Below are 20800 nucleotides of genomic sequence, written 5' to 3' on the forward strand. Positions count from 1 at the left end.
GACAATTGAGTTGATAATTAATTGTATATTTCTGTGTCTAATTCTATAGATATTGTTAGGATAATTCCTCAGGCATTTCAGTGTTTAATTCTATACAGAATTGAGAGGATAATTATTTGTAGATTTCAGCATTAAATTCGATGAATAACTGCGTGGATTATACTTTGGATATTTCACTGTTTAATTCGATGGAAAATTGAGAGGATAATTGTTTGGATATTTCAGTGTTTAATTATATAATTAATTGCATAGATAAACCTTTGGATACTTCAGTGTTTAATTTGGTGCATAATTGAGAGTATAATTCCTTGTACATTTCAGTGCTTATATCTGTAGATAATTGTGTTTAATTGTATAGATAATTGAGTGGATAATTATTTGGATATACAGTGTTTAATTCGCTGGAAAATTGTGTTGGGAGTTCTTTGGATATTTCAATGTCTACTGTAATAGATATTGTAAGGATAATTCTTTGGATATTGCAGTGTTTAATTCGATGGACAATTGAGTAGATTATTATTTGTATATTTCAGTGTTCAATTCTATAGATATTGTTAGGATAATTCTTTGGATATATCAATGTTTAATTCTATAGATAATTGAGAGGATAATTCTTTGGATATTTCAGTGTTTAATTCTATAGATAATTGAGAGGATAATTCTACAGATATTTCAGTTTTTAATTCTATAGATAATTGAGAGGATAATTCTTCAGACATTTCAGTGTTTAATTCTATACAGAATTGAGAGAATAATTCCTCAGATATTACAGTGTTTAATTCTATAGATAATTGAGAGGATAATTCTTCAGATATTTCCGTGTTTAATTCTATACAGAATTGAGAGGATAATTCGTTGTAGATCTCAGCATTAAATTCGATGAATAATTGCGTGGATTATTCTTTGGATATTTCACTGTTTAATTCGATGTAAAATTGAGAGGATAATTCATTGGATATTTCAGTGTTTAATTATATAGTTCATTTCACAGATAATCATTTGGATACTTCAGTGTTTAAATCGGTGCATAATTGATAGTTTAATTCCTTGTATATTTCAGTGTTTATTTATGTAGATAATTGTGTTTAATTATATAGATAATTGAGTGGATAATTATTTGTATATTCAGTGTTTAATTCGATGGAATATTGTGTTGGTAATTCTTTGGATATTTCAATGTCTACTTTTATAGATATTGTGAGGATAATTCGTTGGTATTTCAGTGTTCCATTATATATAGATAATTGTGTGGATATTTCTTTTCGAAATTTCATTGTTTAATTCGATGGATAATTGAGAGGATAATTATTTGTAGATTTCAAAGTTTAATTCGATGGATAATTGAGATGATAATTCATTGTATATTTCAAAGTTTAATTCGATGTATAAGTGAGAGGATAATTCTTTGTATATTTCAGTGTTTAATTTGATGGATAATTGAGAGGATAATTCTTTGTATATTTCAGTGTTTAATTTGATTGACAATTGAGTGGATAATTCTTTGAATATTTCAGTAGTTCTTTCACTAGATAATTGAGTGCATAACTGAGTTCGGAATTCTGTTGAAATTCGTTGAATAATTCGATAAATAATTATTTTGATAATTCTGTTGATAATTGTTTAGATAATTCTTTGGACATTTTAACATTTAATTCATAGATAATAGTGTCGAAGTTTTAGAGGACAATTCTTCGATTGTTTCAGTTTTTTGAGTTTGGACAATTATGTATAATTTATGGGTTAAATATATATATAATCCATGTGAATGAATTTCTCGAAATTGCAGATCAAATGAAAGTTCTGTCCATGTATCTGTTATTCGTTATCATAATATTGACTTTCATATTTCAAATTAATCCGTGTTAATTTAAACTCATCTCTTCATTCAGTCTGGTGCCGGAGTCTGGGGGGAGGGAGGGAATTCTGCTTTGAATTATCGAGTGTTTTATCCACAGTTTGTAACATTGCTATGTAAAGACTCTGTGGTCAACAGCAGCAACATAATTGATATCAGACAGACAGCAGTGGGAAGCCTCCACCCAAACCATCTTCAGTTCCTGCCCACATGTGAATGTAGAAGCTTTCTCCACATCTATGTATGAAAACACGCCTATCCTCGTATCCGGTCCATGCGCTTTCTGCCCAATACCTGCTCCTGGCTTCCCTCCAGAGGGCGCTGTTCATGAGCTCTGGCAGCATCCAATGACTGATTGGGTCCACCTCTAACTATATCACAATGATTCAGAACTTTCAACAACACATTACTTCTTTTTCACTTCTCTATCATACAGCAAGCTCGATTTTGAAATGGAGGAAACACGTGTACCAATTGGATCTTCATCCTGCCAAGTCCCCATTGCAGCTTTACCCCTCCAATCCCCATTTCTCCTTCGCCAGGCACAGTTCCCATGGAACCGTCACCAGGCTGAGCCCCCATTGAAATTTCCCCCTGCCCAAACCCCAATGCACCTTTCCGCTGCTCAAACCCAACTGCAACTGCTCTCTGCCCAAATCCCACTGCACCTTCCCCCTGCACAAAACCCACTGCACCTTCCCCCTGCTCAAACAACACTGCCCCTACCCCCTGCCCAAACCCCACTGCAGCTTCCCCCTGCTCAAACCCAACTGCAACTGCTCCCTGCCCAAATCCCACTGCACCTTCCCCCTGCCCAAAACCCATTGCACCTTCCCCCTGCTCAAACAACACTGCCCCTTCCCCCTGCCCAAACCCCACTGCAGCTTCCCCCTGCTCAAACCCAACTGCAACTGCTCCCTGCCCAAACCCCACTGCACCTTCCCCCTGCCCAAACCCAACTGCACCTTCCCCCTGCCCAATCCCCACTGCACTTTCACCCTGCCCAAACACCACTTCTCCTTCACCCTGCCCAAACCTCAATGCACCTTCACCCTGCCCAAACCACAATGCACCTTCACCCTGCCCAAACCCCAATGCACCTTCACCCTGCCCAAAACCCACTGCACCTTCTCCCTGCCCAAAAACCACTGCAAAATCCCCCGGACCAACCCAACTGCACCTTCCCCCTGCTCAAACCCCACTGCAGCTTCACCCTGAACAAACCCCACTGCACCTTCACCCTGCCCAAGACTCACTGCACCTTCCCCCTGCCCTAACCCCACTACACTTTCCCCCTGCCCAGGTTCCATTGTACCTTCACCCCGCATGGTTCCCATTACATAGAATAGAATGACATACAATTTTCCATCACAGAAACCGGCCATTCTGCCCAACAGATCTATGCCAGAATTTATGTTCCACGAAAGTCATCTCCCACCTTTCTTTGCCTCACTCCAACAACAATTCCTTCTATTCATGTTTGCCTCCTGTACTTAACTAGCTGCCCCTTACATGCATCTATGCTAAGCGCCGCAGCCTCTATATATCATAGAATCATAGCATCATAACGGCACAGAAGGAGGCCATTGGGCTCGTCGACTCCATGCCAGCTGTCTTTAGAGCAATCCAGTCAGACGTAATCCCCCCGGTGGTTGTTTTATGAAAAAAGGTTGAGCAGGATGTACCAATACTTATTGGAGTTTAGAGGAATTATAGGCGATCTTATTGTTACATATAAGATTCTGAGGGGGCTTTACTAGGTAGATGTAGAGAGGATATATCCCCACGGGAGGAATCCAGATCTTGGGGGCACAGTTTCAGAATAAGGGGTCGCCCACTTAAAACGTAGATGAGGTGGAATTTCTTCTCTCAGCAGGTCGGGAAGCTATTGCATTCTGTACCTCAGACAGCTGTGGAGGCTGTGTCATTGAATATATACAAGATGGAGATAGACTGATTTTTGAAATATAGAGGAGTCAAGGGTGATGGAGAGCGGGCAGGAAAGTGGAGTTGAGGCCAAAACAGATCAGCAATGATCTTATTGAATGCAAACGAGTTTCAAATTCTAACCCATTTTGCACTTTCTCCAGTGCTTCTACATACTTGTTGTACTAAGCAGATCATAACTGTGCACTGCACTCTAAGTGTGGTCTCTCCAATGTTCTATATAATTTTAACATACCTCCTCTGTTATTGCGACCCATTTCTCTAGAAATGAACTCCGTTGTTTTGACAGCACGTTTTATGGCTTCCTTATCCTTCTTAGCTACTTTAATAATTTGTGAATTTGTCCCCCTAAATCCATTTTCTTCTCTCCCCCATTTGGAATCTTATTTTCCAAGTCTCATGCGGCCTCCTTATACCACCTAACAAAATTCACCACCTCACACATATATAGTTATTGAAAATCATTTATCATTTACTCTCCTTGATTCCATTCTGTTAATATCTTCTTGAATTTTGTCACAGACTTCCTCAGTGTTAACTTTACCGCATAATTTGGTGTAATCCGCAAATTTCGATGTTATACTTCTGATTCCCAAGTCCAAACCTCCACTATAAATTGTAACCAAAAGTGGCCCCTGTGGAATAACACTTCCCACCTTCCGCCAATCTGAACAACTACCTTTAATATTTACCCTCTGTTTTCTATTTAGCAGCCAGTTTACTATCCATGCGGCTACATGTCCACTGAGTCTACATGCTCGGACCTTAGTCATGAGTCTACTATGGCGGTGGAAGCTCTTTGAACGTCTATGTATACTACATTCACAACTTACCCTTAACTACTCTCTCTGCTAGTTTGTCAAATAATGCTATAATGTTGGTCAAAGATGTCCTTCCCTTTTGAAATCCATGCCGACAAGTCTTTATTATTGACATAATAAAGACTCACTACACACTTTAATTGACTTGTAACAAAACATGGAGGTCTAGTTAGTAGCCACTAGCTTCCTGTTTCCAGACTGTCTCTGGCCAAGCTGGGCCCACACCCTAGTATTTATACTCCTCGGGCGACGCACTCAGCTGGCCGTTCAGTAGTACTTCCTGAGTTACTTCTTGTAGAGTTTGCGATTTATGACAATTATGTTTTCGGATTTTAGCGTTTCTTCTATTTTATGTTTGAGCAAAGATTTCAATACCTTTCCTCTCGCCGATTTTAAGCAAACTGGACGACAGAATTTGTTTTACATATAATAAATAAAAAAAAAATATATATATATAGTGCCTCTGCTATCTCTTCCTTAGCTTTGAGTATGAGGGGAACTGTCTTTCCAGACCCCAGGTTTATCATCTAGTTAATTAATGTCTAGTTCATTAAAAATCTCACTCCTGTCTATCTTAGAAGCCGTGGTTACCTTTCTGAATTCTTTGGCTAACCTCACGTGCACCATGTTTGTGACGCTGGTAAAAACTGCGGTAAAATAACTCTTCAATATTTCTCATTTCACTGCCTTTATTTTAGAGTTTGTCTTGTTCATTCCTTAGTGGCTATATCCCTATTTTCCTATTCCTATGATTATAAAATACTTAACTATTTATTTTTATATTGGTTGCTAATTTAATTTCGTATTTTGTTTTGAGTTCCTAATTATTTATATTCATTTAAGGACAGAAGAACATAAGAAATAAGATCAGGTGTAGGCCACACGGGACCTCAAGCCTGCCCCGCCAATCAACAAAATCCTGGCTGATCATCGACCTCAACTCTACTTTCATGCCCGATCTCCATATTCCTTGAGTCCCTAGATTCCAAAAATCTATCTGTCACAGCCTTGAATATATTCAAAGTCTCAGCATTCACAGTCCACTGCTACAGAGATTTCCAAAGGTTCGCAACCCTCTGAGTGAGGAAATTCCTCCTTATCTCAAGGTTCTATTGTAAGGGGAATAGATAGGCATTTCTGCGGCCGCAAACCAGACTCCAGGATGGTATGTTGCCTCCCTGGTGCAAGGGTCAAGGATGTCTTGGAGCGGCTGCAGGGCATTCTGGGTGAGGGTGGTTGAGCAGCCATTTGTCGTGGTGAATATAGGTCACAACGATATCGGTTGAAACCTGGCATGAGGTCCTAAAATGTTGAATACAGGGAGTTTGGAGGTAAATTAAAAAATAGGACCTCAAAGGTAGTAATCTCAAGATTGCTACCAGTGCCACGTGCTAATCAAAGTAGAAATAGAAGGATATTTCAGATGAATACGTGGCTAAAGGACTGGTGCAAGGGGGAGAGATTCAAATTCCTGGGACTTTGGAATGGCTTCTGGGGAGGTGGGACCAGTACAAACTGGACGGTTGGCACATGGGCAGGACCGGGACCGATGTCGTTGGGGGAGTATTTGCTAGTGCTGTTGGGGAGGGTTTAAATTATAAGGGCAGGGGGTTGGGAACCAGTGCAGGGAGACAGAGGAAAGGGAAACAAGGAATGCACCAAAGGCAAAAGACAGGAAGGAGAAAAGCAAAAGTGGCAGTCAGAGAAATCAAGGGTTTATATTAAACATGGCCAAAGTAAATAATAATTTTAAAAGGATTAAGAGTGCTAAAAAAACAAGCCTGAAGGCTTCATGTCTTAATGCGAGGAGCATTCATAACAAGGTGGAAGAATTAGCTGTGCAAATAGATGTTAACGGATATGATATGATTGGGATTACAGAAACATGGTTCCAGGGTGACCAAGGCTGGGAAATCATCATCCAGTGGTATTCAATATTCAGAAAAGACAGGCAAAAAGGAAAAGGAGGTGGGGTAGCATTGCTGGTTAAAGAGGAGATTAACACAATTGTAAGGAAGGATATTAGCTCTGATGATATGGAATCTGTATAGGTATAGCTGAGAAATACCAAGGGACAGAAAACGTTAGTGGGAGTTGTATACAGACCTGCAAACAGTAACGCTAAGTTTGGGGATGGCATTAAATGGCCAGATGAGATTTGAAAACAAGAATGAGAATATTAAAATTTTGGCTTTGGCAGACCGGGAGCCAATGAAGATCAGTGAGCTCAGTGGGTGCTGGGTGAACGGGACTTTGTGCAAGTTGGGATGTGGGCAGCAGAGATTTGGACGACTCAAGTTTATGAAGGTTGGAAGAGGGTAGGTCGGACAGAAATGAGTTGGGGCAATCAATCCTAGAGGCCACAGCAGCATAGATGAGGGGGTCAGCAGCAGTTGAGATGAGGCAGGGGCTGAGTCGGTGATGTTACAGAGGTGGAAGCAGGCAGTCTTTGTGATGGAGCAGATATTTGGTTGGAAGCTCATATCGGGATGAATAAAACACCAAGTTTGGGCAAGGCTGGTGCAGCCTCAGAAAGTTGCAAGGGAGGGATGGAGCCGGTGGCTAGGGAATGAAGGTTATAGCGGGGACCGAATACAATGGCTTCGGTCTTCCCAATATTTAGTTGGAGGAAATTATAGTTCATGACAAATAGTGTGAAATTATGGACAAGGGACGTGTTGTGTGAGCTGGTGGTGAGATGGAGCTGGGTGTCTTCGGCATGCCTTTGATTCAGACGTTGTGTTTTCGGATGATGTCGCTGATGGGCAGCATGAAGATGATAAATAGGAGGAGTCCAGAGGTAACGGTGCGGGAGTGGGAAGATAATCTGCTGCAGGCTCCGATTATATCGATAAGATTAGAACCCAGTGAGTGCAGTCCACTGCAGCTGGCAGACGCTGGAGAAGCATTGGAGGAGAATTGTCTGGACAAAGGATGCAGACTGGTCGTGAAGGAAGAGGAGGGATAGCTTACCACAGTCACAGTCGCATAGGATGCCACTTGTGACATTGTTAAGGTCCGTTTATGTACTCGGGCAGCGGGTGACACCAGATTTGAGGGGTTCAAACATGGAATTCTGTGAAAGATGGGCACCGACTTGGGAGGAGACAGCACGATCAAGGACGGGGTAAGGAATGGGAGGTTGGAGATTGGGCGGTAGTTGGCAAGGACAGAGGCTTCAAGGTTGTTTTTTGAGCAGGTGCTGATGACGGCGGATTTGAAGGGGAGGGGACAGTATGTGAGGAGAGAGAACTGTTAACAATATCAGCTAACATGGGGGCCAGGAAGTGAAGTTGAGTGGTCAGCAGTTTGGTTGGAATAGGATCGAACGAGCAGTAGGTGGGTCTCATAGACAAGTTGAGCTCGTAGAGGGCATGTGGGGAGCTATGAGGGAAATTGGATAACGATGCGAGTTCAGATTAGATGGCAGATGGCAGCCACCAGTGCGTGAATGATTTCCTATTAATCAGTGCAATAATAACTTGAAAGTTCACTCAAAACAATTTGAATAATGAGGGTTTTACTGCGACTCTGAGTGGAAACAAATCTCACTAATCTTTGTATCTCTTGCAGTTAACTTGGTGGCGATTGTGATCCTGTCCCGAGGAAAGTGCGGTCTCTCCAAATGTATCACTCGCTACCTGGTGGCCATGGCAACGGCTGATCTCCTGGTTGTTTGTACGGATGTAATATTAAGCTGCATTGTTGAAATTTATTTCCCCGTTTCATTCTTGACCATTACCCCCGTGTGCTGTCTGAATATAGTCCTGGTTTGTGCAGCCACAGCGGCCTCGGTCTGGTTCACAGTGGTTTTCACCTTCGATCGATTTGTGGCCATTTGTTGTTCGAAGCTGAAAACAAAATATTGCACCGAGAAAACGGCGGCTGTCGTTATCGGGGTGGTGAGTGCGCTGGGATGTTTAATAAACATTCCCTGGTACTTTATATTTGACCCTGAATATAAAATGGAGAACGTACCCCGGGGTTGTGCCTGGAAACCCACCTTTCTTACTTCACCCGCGTGGGCAGCGTTTGACGTCTTTAATCTTACTTTAATCCCTTGTGTCCCATTCGTTCTGATTTTGTTGCTCAATGTTCTCACCGCTAGACACATTTTAGTGTCCAGTCGAGTCCGCAGGGGACTCCGGGGCCTCGGCAATGCAGAGAATCACAAGGATCCAGAGATGGATAACCGAAGGAAATCCATCGTTTTGCTCTTCAGTATATCGGGCAGTTTTATTTTGTTCTGGACGACCATGGTTGTTTATTTTCTGTTTGTCCGTATTACCGTCTTTGATTATGATGATGTTAAGGACATTAAATCGGTGGGATTCATGCTTCAGGTTCTCAATTGCTGCACAAACACATTTATTTATGTGCTGACCCAGGATAAATTCAGAGAGGAGTTAAAGAATGGGGTAAAATATCCACTGCATTCAATTGCAAAAGTATTTAAATAAGTGAAATAGCTGAAGTGTTTCCCACACAATATTTATCGGCGATTGCAATAGAGCTCAAAACATGTTTAATGGATCAATCGATATTGGTACAACATTTTAAGCAAAGTTGCAAATCGATGCTTGCTGTAATATATTCTCCTTAATAAACTGTGTTATGTACCGTCACAGATGTGATTCTTATGTTAAAACTTTTCCTGTTATTAACTGTGAAAATTAAAATAAACGAAGACTGAACATGCCCAGGTAATTCAGCTTCTCTTCTGATGGGAACAATTGTTCTAATGATACACGATGCTGCATCATTCTTCCAGCGGACACTAAATCCATCCAATAAATCATCGTGTGCAACATTAATAATCACCTGGGCATGTTCAGCCCATATCAGGCCAGCCAAAGAAACTGGAGACAAGCATGGCCCGTAAGAGTGTTGTGTAAAAAGGAAGATTGTCAATTGCAGCCACTTTCCTCTCAATGCAACAAACAATATCTGAAATGTACTGCCTTACGACCTTCCACAAGATCTGAGACACTTCCTTCACCAGCAAGTCTTACTTTACCTAATATCTTTAACCAGCAAGACGCAGTTGAAGGCTCTTGTGACAGATATTCTGTTACCAATACACGTTTTCACCCAATGAATGAATGCGCTATGAATCCAGAGATGTATCACGTATTATTTTTGATCAGTTTCACTCGAGCAACTTTCTTCTATCATGAGAACTAACCTAAAAGCAAAGACAAGGTAGAATTAACCTCACTCCCCATGGGTTGTGCTCTAAAAACCCACCTGCAAACTAAGATGCTTGTGCTCGCTCGATGAGGCAAGAGGCCTGTGCTGAAAATGCAAACAATAAGAGCTATGAAGGAGACGTTCATAAACGTCTAATACCAGGTATATCAGAATCATTACTTATATTGTACATGTAATAGTGGTTCAAATTACACTTAACATTACCTATAACTCAACGTTGCTGTTTTAATTGAGGGACTCAATTCCGATATCGGTTTACAGGCTTAATCAGATCTAATCCAATCATATGCATTTGATCAAAACTACCACTTTTTTTTTACCTTTTTCTCTTAACATTATTTAGGATGTGATAACAGGGCACTTAGAAAATCATAATATGATTAGGCAGGCTCAACATGGTTTTTTGAAAGGGAAATTGTGTTTAGCAAATTTATTGTAGTATATTGAAGATGCAGCAAGCAGGGTAGATGAAGTGGAAGCAGTGGATGTACTATATTTGGATATCCAACAGTCATTCGATAAGGAGCCACTTTAAAGAATGTTATGGAAGATAAAGACTTATTAGGTCGGGGTAAATTACTGGCATGGTTAGAGGATTGATTAACGGGCAGAAAACAGAGAGCAGGGTTAACCGGGTCATTTTTCCGGTTGACAGGCTATAATTATTGGGGTGCCGCAAGGATTATTGTTTGGGCCTCAATTATTTACAATCTAAATTAATGATATACATGAAGGGGCCGAATGTAATGTACTCAATTTTCATGACGATAGAAAGCTAGGTGGGAAAGTAAGTTGTGTGGAAGATACAGAGATCCTGCAAAGTGATATAGACAGGTTATGCAATTGGGCAGTATAATGTGAGGAAATGTGAGGTTATTCACTTTGGTAGGAAGAATAGAAAAAGGGAATACGTTTTAACTGGTGCCAAAATATTGAATGTTGAAGTTCAGAGAGATATAGGTGTTATCGAACAGGAACCTTAGAAGGTCAGCATGCAGGTACAGCAAACAATTAGGAAGGCAAATAGCTTGTTGGTCTTTATTGCAATGGGATGGAGTGCAAAAGTAAGGAAGCCTTACTACCATTGTACAGGGCTTTGGGGAGACCACACCTGGAGTACAGCGCACAATTATGGTCTCCTTAATTGAGGAAGGTTATACCTGCCTTAGAGACAGTGCAACAACAGTTTACTAGATTGATCCAAGAGATGGGAGGATTGTCCTATGATTAGAGTTTGAGTAGATCGGGCCTATGTGGCAAGAGTGGAGGCGGTGATGCTACTGAGGCGGAAGTCAGTGGACTTTGTTATAGCGTGACTGATGGTTATAACGCAGAAGCTAGGATCAGAGAGATGCTGAGGGTCATTGGCAGCTCACGGCCAATGTGGGGATTGGTACTGGTTGTTAGGGAACAATGTTTGTAAAGTTTGTAAAATTTGACTAAAGATGATGGCTTTTGCCTTGCCAATGTTTGTTTAGAGAAAGTTATGGCTCATTCAAAGCAGGATGTTGGAAAAGTAGTCGGATAACACAGGAAAGGGGGGTCGAGAGAGGAGATGTTAAAACTGGTGGCTTCAATGGACATGTAGAAGAGGATCCCATATCTGGTGATGGATGTTTCAATGGGAAGGAGGTAGATGAGGAAGAAGAGAGGGCTTGGATATGGAGAGATAGAAAATAAACAAAATGGGCGTCCATAAACCTATAAATCTGCCGGATATACTGAAAACCAAAATGATGGATTTCCTTCGGTTCTCCATCTCTGGGTCCTTGTGATTCTCTCCATCGCTGCGACGCCGGAGTCCCCTGCGGACTCTACTGGCCGCTAAAATACCTCTGACCGTCAGAGCTTTGAGCAACAAAATCAGAAAGAACGGGACACAAGGGGTTAAAATAGGTGCAACAACTCAAATGCGACCCATGCGTGGGATGGAAAGAAGCTCGGTTGATTGACACAATCCCAGGGAACATAATCAAGTATATTCTTAGGTTCATAAATAAAGTACCAGGGGACAGGATCTAAATAGCCCAGCACACTCACTGTACCGGTAACCACAGTGGCCGTTTTCTCGGTGCAATATTTTGTTTTCAGCTTCTCACAACAAATGGTCACAAATCGATCAATGGTGAAAGCGACTGTGAGCCAGTCAGAAACCGCCGTGGTTGGATAAACCAGGAAGGTAACGAGACTTAACACGGGAGTAATTCTCAGGAATGATTTGGGAAATAATTCAGATACATGCACCTCAATATGGGATCATTGATGACGGCCAGAAGATCGGTCATTGCCATTCCCACCAGTGATACATTTAGAGTCATAGAGTCATAGAGTAATACAACACGGATAGAGGCCCTTCGGCCCATCGTGTCCGCGCCGGCCATCAAGCCCTGCCTAATCTAATCCCATTTTCCAGCATTTGGCCCGTAGCCTTGTATGCTATGGCATTTCAAGTGCACATCCAAATGCTTCTTAAATGTTGTGAGGGTTTCTGCCTCCACAACCCTTTCAGGCAGTGAGTTCCAGACTCCTACCACCCTCTGGGTGAAAAAGTTATTTCTCAAATCCCCTCTAAACCTCCCGCCCTTTACCTTGAATCTATGCCCCCTAGTTATTGACCCCTCTACTAAGGGAAAAAGCTCCTCGGCATCCATCCTATCTATGCCCCTCATAATTTTGTACACCTCAATCATGTCCCCCCTCAGCCTCCTCTGCTCCAAGGAACACAAACCCAATCTGCCCAGTCTCTCTTCATAGCTGAAGCGCTCCAGCCCTGGTAACATCCTGGTGAATCTCCTCTGCACCCTCTCTAACACGATCACATCCTTCCTGTAGTGTGGCGACCAGAACTGCACACAGTATTCCAGCTGTGGCCTAACCAGTGTTTTATACAGCTCCATCATAACCTCCTTGCTCTTATATTCAATGCCTCGGCTAATGAAGGCAAGTATCCCATATGCCTTTTTTACCACCTTATCCACCTGTTCCGCCGCCTTCAGGGATCTGTGTACTTGCACACCCAGATCCCTCTGACCCTCCGTCTTGCCTAGGGTCTTTCCATTCATTGTGTATTCCTTTGCCTTGTTAGTCCCCCCAAAGTGCATCACCTCGCACTTTTCCAGGTTAAAATCCATTTGCCACTGTTCCGCCCATCTGACCAACCCATCTATATCATCCTGCAGACTGAGGCTACCCTCCTCGCTATTTACCACCCTACCAATTTTTGTATCATCCGCGAACTTACTGATCATACCCTTTACATTCATATCCAAGTCATTAATGTAGACCACAAACAGCAAGGGACCCAGCACCGATCCCTGTGGTACCCCACTGGCCACAGGCTTCCAGTCACAAAAACAACCTTCGACCATCACCCTCTGCCTTCTGCCACTAAGCCAGTTTTGTATCCAATGTGCCAAGGCACCCTGGATTCCATGGGCTCTTACCTTCTTGACCAGTCTCCTGTGCGGGACTTTATCGAAGGCCTTACTGAAATCCATGTATACCACATCCACTGCGTTACCCTCATCCACACACCTAGTCACCCCCTCAAAAAATTCAATCAAATTAGTCAGACATGATCTTCCCTTGACAAAGCCATGTTGACTATCCCTGATTAATCCTTGCCTCTCCAAGTGGAGACAAATTTTGTCCCTCAGGATTTTTTCCAATAATTTTCCTACCACTGATGTTAGGCTCACTGGCCTGTAGTTCCGCGATTTTTCCCTACTACCCTTCTTGAATAATGGTACTACATTAGCGGTTCTCCAGTCCTCTGGCACATCCCCTGTGGCCAGAGAGGTCCTGAATATATGTGTTAGGGCCCCCGCAATCTCCTCCTTTGCCTCACACAGCAGCCTGGGATACATTTCATCCGGGCCTGGGGATTTATCCATTTTTAGGCCAGCTAAAACCGCCAATACCTCCTCCCTCTCGATGTTAATATGTTCGAGCATATCACAGTCCCCCCGCCCTATTTCTATGTCTACATCGTCCTTCTCCACAGTGAAAACAGATGCAAAAAATTCATTTAGAACCCATATTCCAGCATTTGGAGGGACCGCACTTTCCTCGGGACAGGATCACAACCGCCACCAAGTTAAATGTAAGAGAGAGAAAAGGAAGCAGAGAAATTACTGATCAGAGCTGGAGCCAAAGCAGCAGTTTGACAAGAACTGCGCTGATATTGCCAGATTTGATGCTGCATTGAATGGTGGAAACTGATTCATGGACCTGGGCAACGCTTCAGGGCAGAGAAATGTATTTAAATACAATTATCATTAATTAAAAGGAACTTTGATAAAGAAAGTGAATAAAGTGAGCAGCGGATCCACTGGATGGGCTGAGTGAGGTCACAGCACAGTGGTCTCCTCTACATTGGGGAAACCAAACGCAGATTGGGTGAACGCTTTGTGGAACACCTCCAATCAGTCTGTAAGGGTGACCCCGAGCTTCCGGTCGCCTATTATTTTAATTCACCACTCCATTCCCACTCAGACCTCACCGTCCTTGGCCTCTTGCATTGTTCCATGGAAGCTCAACGTAAACTCGAGGAACAGCACCTCATCTTCCGATTAGGCACTTTGTAGCCTTCCGGACTCAATATCGAGTTCAACAATTTCAGATCATAACCTCGGCCCCTATTACATTTTAACATATTTTTTTCCACCGCTTTGTTTTGGATCTCACCCCGCCCCCTTTCCTTTTTTTTCTCTCTCTCCCACACGGCAGCTGTCTCCCAACCTGCCAGTACACTTCACATTTAATCTTGCTGTCTTTTGTCTCCACTGTCCTATTACCATCTCGTCTGGTTTTGAACACCTCTTAATGTCTCTTTTACTTCTTTTACTTCTTTTGTTCTATGGCAGCCCTGCATTCGATCTTTTTTATTTCCTTTCCATTTGCAAAAGGGATAGGCCCGAAACGTCACTCTTATTTCTCTCCACGGATGTTGCAAGGCCTGCTGAGTTTTCCAGCATTTTCTGTTGTTATTGAGGGCACAGTGCCAGTGGTCAAAGGAGGAGAGGTATCAGGGAGCGGGTATCCAAAGTGTTAAATCCGGATTTAAGCTACAGATAGAGTGAAAGAAATTTAAGGCTGGGATGATTTCGGGACAGGGGGAGGTGCTGCTGCTGTGTTTGCTCCGGGTTAACGGATCCGACAGTGTCTGGCACTAAACGGGAAAGGCCGAGAGCCACGGCAGGGAGTTTGACGCTTTGGATCTGTTGGAAAAGGTAGCTGGAAACCGAGTCATACTAAGCGAGATGATTAAACACACAGACGATAAAATGAAACTGGCTATCCTAAAACTCTTCAACTTGGTTCTGAGTGTCGGTTACTTCCCTGATATCTGGAACAAAGGACTCATAACGCCCATATACAGAAGTGGGGACAAAGTTGACCCAAATAACTATCGAGGCATCTGTGTAAACATTAACCTGGGGAAGGTATTCTGTAGTATCATAAACAAAAGACTTGTAAACTTCCTTCAGGAGCACAATGTCTTGAGTAAAAGCCAAATTGGATTCCAACCAAACTATAGAACATCAGATCATATCTTCACCCTACAGACCCTAATTGACAAACATGTTCATCAAAACAAAAGCAACATTTTTGCCTGCTTTATAGATTTCCAGAAGGCTTTCGATTCCATCTGGCACGACAGTCTATTCCTGAAACTTATCGAAAGTGGTGTAGGGGGAAAAACATATGATGTAATTAAATCAATGTATAGCAACAATAAATGTGCAGTTTAAATTGGAGACAAACAAACAAAATACTTCCCACAGGGGCATGGTGTGATGCAGGGCTCGCCCATCTCACCAACACTCTTTAATAATTACATAAATGAATTGGCAAAACTACTTGAAAAATCTACAGCACCCGGCCTCACCCTATATGAATCCAAGGTTAAATTCCTCCTCAATGCAGATGACCTGGTTCTGCTGTCACCAACTAAGGAGGGTCTACAGCAGAACCTGGATCTGCTGGAGTCGTTCTTTCAGACATGAACCCTGACAATAAAACCCCAAAGAACCAAAGTCCTTGTGTTCCAGCAAAGATCCAGACATCAGGGACGCAAAATAAATTTCACACTCGGAACAACTAAAATCGAACAAACCACTAACTATACATACTTGGGCTTAAAAATCAGTTCTACGGGAAATTTTCATCTGGCTGTGAATGAACTGAAAGAGAAAGCGAGAAGGGCTTTCTATACCATTAAAAAATCAATCCAAATAGAAATCCCAATTAGCATTTTGCTCAAAATTTTTAAATCAATAATTGAACCAATTGCACTCTATGGCAGTGAGGTTTGGGGACCGCTAACACAAAAAGAATTTGCAAAATGGGACAAGCACCCAATTGAGATCCTACATGCAGAATTCTGTAAAAGTATCCTCCGGACTCAAAGGAAAACCATAAACAATGCATGCACAGCAGAACAAGGCCAATATCCATTAATAAACAACATCCAAAAAAGAGCCACCAAATTTTGGAAACACCTAAAAATGAGCATCCCCCACTGCTATCATTACGAAGCCCTGAAATGCCAAGAGAGGACCATAAAGAAGAATACCCTCTGTCAACTAGTCCTGGGACTCAGTGAAGTAACTACTAACACTACTAACAATAACCAGCCCCAGGACAGTGACAGCGTAACAGAAAGAATTCGACCCAACACAATCGTCACTAAGCAAAAGGAAAAACATCTGTCATATTGGGCAGAAACAACAAAAACTCAAAACAAACTCAATTGCTACTTGGCCCTAAACAGACAATACAAAATGGCTGATTACCTGACCATGATAAAGGATAGCAAACTGAGAAAATCCTTGACAATGTGCAGACTTAGTGAACATAGCCTGGCCATCGAAAAAGGTAGACACAGGCAGACCAGCTACGAGGAGAGGACAGGATATGCTCTCACTGCAGTCAGGGAGTGGTGGAGACAGAGATGCACTTCCTCACAGCTTGTAGAAAATATCAGGGCATAAGGGAGAATTTCTACCCAAAATTCACAAAAACATGCTCGAAATTCAGAAATTTGAATGACGACCAAAAACTCCCATACCTACTAGGGGAAGAGAGAAATTGTGTAACCTTAGCGGCACACTATCTTAAAGCTTGCCATAAACAGAGGGACAACCAGTAAATCTAAGAAAAGAGTGTATACAAATTATATGAATGTATATTTATACACTCAGGGATATATCTGTTTATACACTGTATGGATAGAGCTGTGTTTGTGTTCAACCATGAATGTTTTTCGATGCTTTGGCAACATAAGATGTACCTTGTCATGCCAATAAAGCGATTTGAATTGAATTGAATTGAGTGAGATTGGGAGGGAAACCAGGAAAAGGACACGGGGGAGCTGGAGGGGTGTCAAGAGCAGAGGGTTTGGGAATGCGGACAAACTGAAGAAACGGGTGAGGAGACAGAGGATTCAATGCAGGGGGAGGAGAGGCTGGGATTCACAGGGAGATAATACAGCAGAGAGTGAGAGGAAGTTAATGTATAGATCACAGTAACACCACTCAAATAATAAATTCAAACATTCATTTCTGTGCTTACTGGTATCAGCTTGTGGGTTTAAAATGTGGTCAAATAATTAACTCAGCAATTCAGTTACATCAAATTCAAATTCAAATATATCCGTTATAACTGCCTCATTTTTTAATAATAGATTACGATTACTAATTCATGCATCCTATATGTTAATTAATTTTTAAGAATGTGTACTTATAAGTCATAAAGTAAGGAAAAATAACATTCACGAAAACAGACAGAGGATCTGACGCACAAACACAGGGAGCGGGTCCAACAATAACATCTCACCAAATCTGACCACATCCTAATAACACCTTGAAGTCACATCTACTTGTAATTTTACTCGAGGTTTCAGTAGCTCGCTCTATCTCACTTTCACTAAAACATATCCTTCTCGCTTGCCTTCTCCCTCTCTGTTTCTCTATTGCTCCTCTATCTTTCCGCACTGTCTGTATTCTCTTTGCCAAAGCTTTTTCACATCCGATTCAATCCTATCCTACAACGCCGAAATTCTGCTCACATGCTTCGTGCTCATTGATCCTATTCTCAGTGTCAGTTTGTCCATTGGCGAGATCTCTGAAAAATTTAATATCTCTGCAGATGATCCACGCCTCCTCCTGTTCATCTGTGCTCTTCCCCTCATCTGTAATACATGGAATCAACAGAATCGAATATCTCTACCAGACAGAACTAAAAGTATATGAAGTCCTTTCTCCTGTAATTATAAATTGCAGCGTTAGATGGGACGATTGTTCAGTTAACAAAACGCCAACATCACAGCTGCTTCGTATAATCTCCAGATCAATGGAAGGGCTTCTGATTCCAACAGATACAGTGCAAACTGATACAGCATATCCTCAAAATATTTCATATTACAATGAAGTCCAGTGACAGTCAGTGAGTCCATCACACTGAAGCAGAGAAGGAGCTATGAAAGTGTCAGCAGCAATGAAGGTAATCACAAGGATCCAGAGATGGAGAACCGAAGGAAATCCATCGTTTTACTCTTCAGCATATCTGGCAGTTTTATACTGTTATGGGTGACCCTGATTTTATATTTATTTTCTATCAGCGAATTGCAAAGATTTATGCTTCCTCCGTCAATGACCCTCTTTATATCCCAGGAGCCACAGCAGGAATGCTGCAGCTTCTCAGTTCCTGCACCAACATGTGTATTTATGCTGTGACCCAGACTACATTCAGAGAGGAGCTGAAGAACGCGGTGAAATGCCCACTCAATCTACTAGTTAAGTTCGTTAAATCATTGAAGGGGCGGAAGGGTTTCAAGCAGTAGAACTGATTCCCATTTCATGCTTCATTCCCTCAGTCCCCACTGGGGCGAAACTACATTTTTATTAACAGCCCAGAGCCCTGAAATGATCTTAAATCTGATCCTGTTATTATTCTTTGTTGATCATCTGACCTATTGAGGCGGGACTCGCTCCGAAGACGACACTTGAATTGTTTCACAAAAAGGCGGCACTAAAGTGCTCAGCTGGAGTTCCAGTAAAGGCCCGCCCTGCACTGACAGCAACATGGGCAAACCCGCCAATCACAGTCGCTGCTGTGGGCCTGCTCAGAGCTCTGCACATAAATGGGGACACAGAATGACAGAGATAGATAAAGAGATAGGTTATCAATAGATAGAGAAAGGCAAAGAAAAGAATACAGAGTTACATAGAGAGATAAACATAGATATAGTGGCAGGTGGAAAGTGGAAATGACAGATAGTGAGAGCCCTAAAACAGAGAAAAAACATAGGTCAGAACTCAGAAGGGAAGAAAGAGACAGAAATGAAACGTAGAGCAACCGAAAGTGAAACTGATTGCAGAGCATAGAGAGCAGAGGTAACACGTTAAATAAAGTAAACACAACAAGAGACCAATCAAAATAGGTAAAGAAGCAAAGAGTAAGAGATGTAGATGTTGAAATGGATAGAGAAACAGGAGAGAAAAAAGAATAGAGAGAAAGAGGGAGAGAGGGAGAAATTAATGGGCAAATACACTGAGAAGGCACAAAGAGAAACCGGCAAAAGATGAGATGGAGGAAAATAGAAAGAGATAAATATAATGAGGAAAGTTACACGGAGGAAAACCATAAACAGTAAAGGCACAGGTATATAAATTTAAAAAGCAGCAGAAATTAAGAGAAAGATAGGAGTTTGTGAGCAAGAGAAAACTGCGAGGAATTTTTGTACAAATGGAGACAGAAACTGAGAGATGTAGAGGAAAGTTAAACAGGAATAATACAGTCACGCAGGGGATTTATCAGCTTTCATTCCCATTAATTTCTCCAGCACTATTTTTTTACTATTAATGATTTCCTTTAATTCCTCCTTCTCACTAGACCCTTGGTTCGATAGTATTTCTGGAAAGTTAACAGTTTCCTCTTCCATGAAAACAGACCCACAGTATTTGTTTAATCACCGCACCATTTCCTTGTTCCCCGTTATAAATACTCCCGTTTATGACTGTAAGGGACCTCCATTTGCCTTCTCTAATCTTTTACTTTTTACATACTTGTAGAAGTTTTTACAATCCGATTTTATGTTCCTTGCAAGTTTTCTCTCATACTCTTTTTTTCTCCTCTTAATCAATCTCTTTTCCCTTTTTAGCTGAACTCTAAACTGCTCCCAATCCTCAGGCTTGCTACTTTTCCTGGCAACTTTATATGACTTCTCTTTCGATCTAATACTCTACTTAATTTCTTTTGTTAGCCGTGGTTGTGGATCTTTTGCTTTTGTGTTTTTGCGCCAGAGAGGGATGAACAACTGTTCCAATGTCACAGTGTTCTGGTTGACGGTCAGATGTAGTTTTAATTACATTAATAGAGTCATGTTTAGAGATGTTTGATGACACTAAGCTGCTTAAAAAATGCTATGTTCAAAAGTGACTCCCGCTGTTACACTGCCTCCGATCCCTCCCGTGCTGATGGCAAGAATTCAGTCATGGCCATGTGATGCCGCGTTGACAATCACCCTATACATCGATGATAAGCAGAAACTGCACCACGGGCACATAAGGTAAATAGCAGAGGATCCACAGTGCGAGTTAAGAATTTTTTTATGCAGCAAGATGTTCTGTTCTGGGCTGTCCTACTTGAAATGGTCGTGCTAGCAGATTGAATGTTAAGTCTTGAAAGAAAATTGGATGTACACATGTAAAATGAAAAAACGTGCAGGGCAATGGGGAAAGAGCAGGAAGTGGGATGAATTGGATAGCTCTTTCAAAGAGCCGCCACAGGCACGGTGGGCCGAATGGCCTCTGTCGGTGCTGTTTCATTCTAAAATTCTATGATTCTATGATTCGGTGTCTACGAATCTATATCAAGTTAGGAAGTGACAACATCCAAGCTTCGACAATTGTTGTATTTGCCTGGAGATCACTAAGCTGCTCATGTGCAAAGTTTTTCAATT

At 41.8% G+C, this 20800-nt stretch overlaps 1 protein-coding gene across 1 annotated transcript in view; it reads left to right on the forward strand.

The window, feature by feature from the left end:
- Positions 1-9899: 9899 nt before the first annotated feature.
- LOC147085059 (osteoclast-associated immunoglobulin-like receptor) overlaps positions 9900-20800 on the forward strand; it is a 100560-nt gene continuing 89659 nt past the window's right edge. The window contains 1 exon segment of the mRNA XM_085979415.1: positions 9900-9975. Within this exon segment, the coding sequence (XP_085835541.1) occupies positions 9900-9975 (76 nt within the window).

The sequence above is a fragment of the Somniosus microcephalus genome, unplaced genomic scaffold, assembly GCF_052327205.1.
Source record: "Somniosus microcephalus isolate GS21.2 unplaced genomic scaffold, FLI_Smic_1.0 unresolved_chr9, whole genome shotgun sequence".
Taxonomy (NCBI): Eukaryota; Metazoa; Chordata; class Chondrichthyes; order Squaliformes; family Somniosidae; genus Somniosus; species Somniosus microcephalus.